The sequence below is a fragment of the Acinonyx jubatus genome, chromosome D4, assembly GCF_027475565.1.
Source record: "Acinonyx jubatus isolate Ajub_Pintada_27869175 chromosome D4, VMU_Ajub_asm_v1.0, whole genome shotgun sequence".
NCBI lineage: Eukaryota > Metazoa > Chordata > Mammalia > Carnivora > Felidae > Acinonyx > Acinonyx jubatus.
In genome coordinates this window covers 2,036,304-2,044,397 of record NC_069391.1, presented here as the reverse complement: position 1 = coordinate 2,044,397, position 8,094 = coordinate 2,036,304, and the positions used below count along the sequence as shown (strand labels likewise).

Below are 8,094 nucleotides of genomic sequence, written 5' to 3'. Positions count from 1 at the left end.
TGCATGTGTCCCTTCGAAACAGCACACCTGTATCCCTTGGGTAAATGCCTAGTGGTGCAATTGCTGGGTCATCGGGTAGTTCTATTTTTAGTTTTTTGAGGAACCTCCAGACTGTTTTCTAGAGCGGCTACACCAGCTTGCACTCCCAGCATCCAGACTCTTGATTTTGGCTCAGGTCGTGATCTCACGGCCATGAGATCGAGCCCCGCGTCGCACTAAGTGCTGACAGTGCAGAACCTGGGGGCTCTCTCTCTCCTCTCTCTGCCCCTCCCCGCTCACACTCACGTCATGTCTCTCTCTCAAAATAAACACTTTTTTAAATAAAATAAATAAAATAAAAATTACAAAGCTACGTGCCGTACACATCACCAAATCCAAGGAGAACCATGACATTTGATTAGTTACGACGTGCACATCTCCAGAAAACGTCATTGTCCCGTGTCTTCTGGCCGCTTCCTGTGACGTTGACTTTCTTTTTTTTTTTTTTTTAATTTTTTTAATGTTGATTTATTTTTGAGACAGAGAGAGACAGAGCATGAACGGGGGAGGGGCAGAGAGAGAGGGAGACACAGAATCGGAAGCAGGCTCCAGGCTCTGAGCCATCAACCCAGAGCCCGACGCAGGGCTCGAACTCACGGACCGCGAGATGGTGACCTGAGCTGAAGTCGGACGCTTAACCGACTGAGCCACCCAGGCGCCCCCATGACATTGACTTTCTACTGTTTCCTGCAGCAGGAAGAAAATTCAGGCTCCGCTCTAGTATGGGGCACCAGAATTCGTTTGTCATTGCTGGTGGCTGGGGCGCAGAAGACATGCGACTTCCAGTGTGACACGTTTGTTACCCCCGTCGGGATTTGGTGCCTTGACCAGAATTCCGATCAATTCTGCTTCGTGTGATTACCGTCCAAACAGCATAAAAGTGTGTGGCATCACCCTGTGGCTTCAGACAGAGAGGGGCTTGCGTTTAGACCGGCCCTCGACGGGAACCGACCGCCGTTTACGAGTGACCGCAGCGGGGCGCGGAAGCACGGGACGCAGACCGGTCCCCTGGCTTCGCGCAGAGCGGCCTTTCTCTTCCTTCGCTCTCCACGTGCGGTGACCTGCAGCCCACACACCCGCGTGGGGACCCCAGCGGCATCGGCACAGAGGGCAGTGGGAGGGTTCCTGAAAGCCAAGGCCACAAGGGGGAGCCAGCAGAGAGTAGCTCTACACTCAAGTGACCGTCCCACCGTCCCACCGTCCCACTGAGCCCTAGACTGCCCGTGGCCCCCTCCCGCACCACTGAGAAGCTGCAGCAAATTTACAAATTCTCACGACCGGGGGAGCAGTTCACCTGCGCATGGGAGGGCCCCGCGGGGACGTTTCAGGGTCTGTACGAGCAGAACCGCGGGGGCCCAGGGCTCGCGTGTCTGCCGGGGACTGCCTGTGGTTCTCCCTTGGGGGCTCACACCCCGCGGCCGTGGAAGAGAATTCCGCCCGCCACGTGCTAGGGGCACCTATCCTCGGGTGGGGCTCTGCGGGGGGATCTCCTTTTCGTCCCGCCCTGCGGTGACGCCGAGCGCCCCGCACCCCGCTGCCTCTTCTGTCCGCCGCCCACTTTGTCCCCCGCCGCTGCTCTTTTCTCTGATTCCTTTGCAGGAGCTCCCGGTGGACCCCGCGTAACCCTCCCATCTGTACGCGCTACAGATGTTTTCCTCCTACCTGGCTTGCCTTTCACAGCCTCTGTTAGGACCTCTCCCTCTCTTTTCGGGTCTCCAAAGCTTTGTTTCTCATATGGCGCCTCACGGTCTGCAGGGAACTAGGTGTGTGTGGCGTGAGGCAGGGACATCAGCGTTCGCACCTGTTCCACACGGTGGGATCCGTTTATCCAACGCCCCTCCCCCCGCCCCCACAGATGTTCTTGTCACCTGCAAGGCGCGTCTGCATTTCCGCTCCCGCTCAGGGCTGTTCCTGGGCCGGCCACGCCATCTGCTTGGTCTGTGGGTGCAGCCCTGTGACAGCACCCGGGTCTCCAAACGGCCGCGGCTCCTCAGAGACCGCCAGGACCACCAGGCGCTCCTTCCAACCGCTCATCCTCAGCATGGCTCGAGCTTTTCCTCCATCTCATTTCCTTGATTTCATTGCTTTTCTGATTTTTTCCATCAGCCAGCTTGACCACTATTGGTTTTCTCCAGTTTAAAAATATTCTAGGGGCACCTCGGTGGCTCAGTCCATTGACTTCAGCTCAGGTCATGATCTCACGGCTCGTGGGTTCGAGCCCCGCGTCGGGCTCTGTGCTGATAGCTCAGAGCCTGGAGCCTCCTTCGGATTCTGTGTCTCCCTATCTCTCTCTGCCCCTCCCCTGCTCACACTCTGCCTCTCTTTTTTTCTCTCTCAAAAATAAACATTAAAAAAAGGTTCTAGTTCGTTAATTTCTGCTCTTTATAATTGTTTAGATTTTAATTTCTTTAGCCTATCTTTCTTATTTCTTGACTCACATGCTTAGCTCATTTATTTTCATTGTTTTGTTGTTGTTTAAGAAACCCACCCAACGCTCTAGACGTTTCTCTCTGGATTTCTTTAGCTGCCCTGTCTTTGTCCACGCAGGCCGCTATAACAAAAGCACCAGACGTTGCTTTCTCAGAGTTTTGAGGCCGGAAGTCTGAGATCACCGTGCCAGCAGGTGCGGTGTCTGGTGAGGGCCATCTTGTCACTGTGTCCACACCCGATGCACGGAGTGAGGCAGCCCCCTGGGGTCTCTCCGCAAGGGCTCCGGTCCTATATCTGGGGACCCCACCCTCAAGGACCCACTCGCCCCAGGGGCCCCACCTCCTGACAGCATTATGGAGGGGCTAGGGGTTCAGCAGAAGAATGTGGGGGCCACAGCATGGGACACGACTCGACACCCAACCTGTCTGAAGTCTTTCTAAATACGCTATCCTTTTCTTGCGATTTCCTCTTCAAACCACGAGCTGTTTGGGAAGATTCTTAAGTGTGGATTTTCTCTCTCTGCCACTCTGTTCACCGCAGGCCCTCGCGGCTTGGCGGCCACAAAGGGCACACTCTTTGTATTGCTTCTTGAAATTTGCCGCATTACCCGCACGTGGACACTCTGCGGCTCTTCCGGAGCAAGATCCTTCGGCCGTGAGACAGGCCTCTATCGTCTTGCTCTGGAATCTGCTTCGCGCGCACAGCCTCTCACCCCTGCGAGCCTCTGCTCCAGCGGAGGGGTGTGACGTCCCCCGTGTGACCGCGGGTTCCTGCGGCTGCTTGGCCTTTTGGGTTTTGGCCCAGCCTGTCCTCAAGTTCGCGACGGTCGTGCCTTCTCGGTCGACTGCTCCTTCGGCTGTCTTTGTGCTGGTTCCCCTTGCGTCCCTACTAACGCTTTTCGCCTGAAAGGGTGTCTGTTGTGTCCTGCTCTGCTGTGACGCGGGGGGAGTTGGATGTGACGTGGCCAGACCAGAGGCGGTGTGTCCCCGGCGGCCTCGCGGGCCGCCTCTGCGTTCTCCGGGCTCCCGATGTCACGTTTGCGTGTGTGCGTGTGCACATCAGACACATCCCCATTTCCGCCTGCCCGTCGTGGTTCTCCCCTTCCGCATCTCGTCTGTCACCGCTCTGCGCAAGGTGTCCACGCACACATCTTGCCAGGAGGGTGGACGACCCCTTTGAGTCGTTCCCACAGGCCGGATCCTTCCTTCTCGATGCTGAATTTGGGGTCGGGTAGCCTGCCCGGATACAGGAGGGTCTGTGAGACCAAGCCTGCGTCCTCTCTCTGGCGGCCAGCACGCCAGCCAGGCTTGCTTCCTTTCCCGATAGCATCTGCTACTGTGTCTCTGGCCCGTGGCGCAGACCTGACGGGTCCATGGCGGTCACCCAGAGTTGTTCAGTCCTACAATAATGATGTTTTATCCGCTTCACTGCAGAATTGGCCACGGTTGATGGCTGGGAGCGGTAGACTGTCCGTGCCAAGCCTCCCGGGGGACCTGGGCCGAAGAGTATAAAGTGTGGCTGTGCGAAGGGCCGGGACAGCCTTTCGGAGTCCCAGTGAGCACCTGTCGGCAGCCGTGAGCACATACCCCTAGACATGAAGGCCCTGCTCCTGGCCGTCGGCCTCGGCCTCATCACCGTCCTCCAGGCCCAGGATCCCCCGGCCTCGGGCGAGGACACGATGGCTGTGAGGCTTGGACGGGGCAGGGTGGGCTGGAGGGGGCTCAGGGAGGCGTGAGACGTTTCAGGCTCAGGCACTGACCCCTGCCCCTGAGGACCCCCCACAGGGTGGAGGGCACCTGTGGAGGCTGGCAGCTGGCAGCCGGGTGCTGGGCGCCGGCTGGGGAGGGTGGTGGGCTCGGAATTGCCGTGTGCCTCCAGCCCCGGGGGTCCGGAGGGCCTGGGCCCGCAGAGGGGGAGGGGGGCCCTGGGGGGATGGTTGGCCTGTGTCCTGAAGAGAGGGCACTTTCTGCAGATGTCAGGAAAATGGTACCTGAAGGCCATGATCACAGACCGAGAGACATCCTGGAAGAAGCCGGAGTTGGTGACTCCCATGACCCTCACGGTTCTGGAGGGGGGCAACCTGAAAGCTGAGACCACCTTGCTGTGAGTGTCAGCTGTGGTGGCCCGTGACCTCCCTCAGCAACCCCCCACGTGCACACGCACCGCGAGGCCAGCATCTGGGTGCGGCGGGCACGGGCCACACTGTTGTCTTCCTCACACTCAGCACAGGGCAGCTTTGGGGGCACCCTGCCGTGAGAAGTGCCTCACTGTGGGGGGGGGGGCACCAGGGAGGGGAGAGAAGCCCCAGATGGGACCCCGTGGGCTTTGAGGGGCAGCACTGGCTGATTAGGGGTGAGATACCCACATCCCCTCCCCTGGGGGAGCCCCAGGGAGCTGCCCCACGTGGCACTGGGGGCCCGGCCGAGACTTGGGGTGGGAGATGGCAGCTGCCCAGTCGGCCGGCCTCAGACCCAGGGCATCACGGGGCCCTGGCGAGAGGCCACGCCCACCGCAGCCCCTCACGTGGCTTCTGTGTTCCAGGATAAATGGTCAGTGCAAGGAGGTGGAACTGATCCTGGAGAAAACCTCTGAGCCCAACAAATACATGGCCTGTGAGTCCTGGAGCCTCCACCGGGTGGTGCGCCCTCCCCCCCACCCAGCCCCGGGAGACGGGGCAGTGACATGATTCCAATGGGGACTCCCGGCCTGAGAAGCCCCGTTCCTATCTGACCCCTAAATGCCTGCCGTCTCCTCTCATCAGTCAGTGTGCCTCACATATATGAACACCAGCCCCCAAGCACTGGGTGTGACAGATATGTCCCCGGGGGGACTGGCCTGTCCAGTCCATGGCTGTGCCCATGTCAGGGGTAAGGGCTGAGCTCCCCACGCCCCAACCTCTTCCAGCCCCACAACCCGAGACTTCTCTGTGACCCGGTGTGCAGGGGCTCGGGCCATTGGGGAGGGACCTGGGGGGGAGCCCGGGAGCACGTGGAGGCCGGGGGGTCTGCTAAGCTGGACCCGGGTGAGCGCCTCTTTCCGGAGAGCCACGTGGCTTCTCCCCGACGTGTGCACTGTCCTCCCGCAGACGGGGGCAAGCGTGTCGTGTACATCGAGCCGACAGAGGTGAAGGACCACTACATTCTCTACTGTGAGGGAGAGATCCAGGGGGAGCAGGCCCGAATGGCAAAGCTTGTGGGTGAGGCTCACACATCCAGGCGCTGCCCACCTTCCCCTTCCTTCTCCGGGGAGGAGCCGCCGCCTTCGGGCTGCTTTTCCAGAAGGGAAGCATTTATCCCCATCCCCAGAGTTTGGGCTTCTGGGTCCCAGCCTGGGTCTCTGCAGTGGAAACCCAGAGCGCAGGGACTCGAATGTCACAAATGTCACGGGGCAGGCCCCGCTGTGCATGGGGACAGCTCCGCTTCCGGGGGTGGGGGGGGAGAAGAGCTCTGTGCGCAAGGGGGCCTGCCCGGGAAGGAAAGGCCAGCTGCCAGCCTTCATTCCTGGACAGGTGGCTCAAGGAGGCATCGGGAGGTCGGCACCACCCCTGCCTGGTTACAAGAGGCCCCGAGAGGGTCTCCTGAGAGCTCCCCGTGGCCCAGAGCTGCAGAATGTCAGTGCCGCGGGACGGCCTGGGCCCCAGGACCAGAGAGGCCGTGTGCTTCCTCTGTGGCGGGAGGGTCCAGCGGCTGGGGCGGGGGGATCCCCAGGGTGTTTGTGAAGAGTGTGCTTCCTCCCGGGTCTGCCGCTCAGGCTCCTGCTAAGAGGCCACAGCATCGCGGCTCTGCCTTTCTAGCCACACTCTCCCCCCGGCCGAGGGCCCTCCGGTCCAGCCCCCACGCGGGTGTGGGGCCTCCCTCCGCGCCCAGGCTGGGGTAGACACAGCAGCGCCTCCGAGTCGGGCCCCTCACCCTCGGATCTCCTGGTTTCACCCACAGGAAGAGACCCCGAGAGCAACGAGGAGGCCTTGGAGAATTTTCGGGAGTTCTTAAGAGCCAAAGGATTCAACCAGGAGATCTTCTCCCCCAAACAAGGCGGTAGGAAGGGCAGCTTTGCCCGGTGCTGCCCACTCGCCCGCACGGTGGGTGGGGACACACTGCGTCTCGTTTTGGCTTGGCTCTCTCCGGGGTGGTCCGAAACCTTGGCCGGTGAGGGGCCTGGGGCGCTGACCGACTCCCTGCCATCTTCTGAATCACGTGTGTTTCCTTCCGTCCACAGACACCTGCCCTCCCGGGACAGATCAGGGTAAGTGAGCGGCTGCAGAGGACGCCTGCGAAAACCACCTTGTTGCTGGGGGGATTTCAAGAGGCCATCTGGTCTGCCCCCCACCCTGGATCCCCCCTCCCAGGCCAGGCAAGGGGACTCCCTGCCCCTGGAGTCATCCTGGCACGTGGGCGTCGCCTGCACATTCGGTCTCATCGGGTGAGCCCCTGGGCACTTAGGAAGTCCTTTCCGGACAGTGGGCAGGAGACATACCTCCCGACATGCCCGTGCGCTGGCCAGCAGATGCGAAATCCCTCCTCGCCCCTAAACAGTCGTGGTGACTCTGTTTACCCAATGACTTGCTTAAAAGGCTCGGAGATATGGCAGCCATGTGCAGGATGCTTCAGCTTTCCTGGGTCTCTCACTGGAGTTTTAGGGACTTGCCTCAGGGTCACCTGCCCTGGTGCTGGCAGAGTCAGGATCCAGACGTCTTCCCGGTTCCTCCTTTGCTCTCCCCCATCCTTGGACTGAAGCTGGCTTGTCACATGTTCACACCTGGCCTGGGAGCCTTGGGGACAGCCCCTGGGAAGCTGCCCCTTCTGATTGTTCAGGCCCAATGGCTGGAGCCCCCCGTGGGCCCACACTTGTACCCCATAGCGGCCCCCCATGAACCCGCACCTGTATCCCACAGAGGCCCCCGCCATGGGCCCACACCTGCACCCCACAGTGCCTCCCCCCAGGCCTTCCCCACCGGCCTCACTGACACCCCCTCCTTCCAGAGCCGGAGGCGTGAGGAACGGATCCACTGCAGCCCCGGGGCGGCACCACCAGGACCCTCTGTCCTGCAGGACATGGAAGGAACCCCTGCCCACCGGGCCTGGGCTCGCCCCGCCCCTCCTGCCGCCCTCCCCTCCCCCGCCTCCCCGCCCCACCCCTCTCCTGTCCCCACATAAAGAGCTTCTGCAATCACTGCTGACTGTGCCTGTGTGTGGGGCCCCTCGCGTGGGCTGGGGTCAGGGAGGGCGGCCAAGCCAGGCAGGGAGGACGCGAGGGCACCCGGCGTCCTGGTTCTCGGCGGTGGTGCGGCGGCCCAAGGGGCGTGGGGGTGTGGGTGGAGGGGTGGGGGTGCGGCTCTGCCCAAGGGTCCTGTGGGGGCTTCCCGCGGGGCCGACGTCACAAAGCTCAGGTCCTGGGTGGTCCTGAGGTTGGGGGTGGGGGAGGTCCCGGTCCACGGGGCTGCACGAGTGAGACTCGTCAGGCTCAGAACAAAGGGGAGCGTCTGCCCCAGGTGGGCATTGGTCCTGTATCCGGGCAGCCTGCACAGGGCAGCGGGGGCCGGGGGGACAACAGCTCAGAGCAGGGGTGCGGCTGGGGCCTGAACCTCGTCAGGGCCAGCAGGCCAGCCCCTGCTTCTTAGGCTGGCTG

The 8,094-nt window shown here is 61.5% G+C and overlaps 1 protein-coding gene across 1 annotated transcript; it reads left to right on the top strand.

Moving 5' to 3' along the window:
• Positions 1-3,994: 3,994 nt before the first annotated feature.
• On the top strand, positions 3,995-7,638 carry OBP2B (odorant binding protein 2B). Its single transcript, XM_027051772.2, has 7 exons — positions 3,995-4,153; positions 4,442-4,572; positions 5,011-5,081; positions 5,555-5,665; positions 6,405-6,503; positions 6,685-6,711; positions 7,449-7,638. The coding sequence occupies exons 1-7, from the start codon at positions 4,064-4,066 to the stop codon at positions 7,460-7,462; spliced, it is 543 nt and encodes a 180-aa protein (XP_026907573.1). The 5' UTR covers positions 3,995-4,063; the 3' UTR covers positions 7,463-7,638.
• The last annotated feature ends 456 nt before the right edge of the window (positions 7,639-8,094 follow it).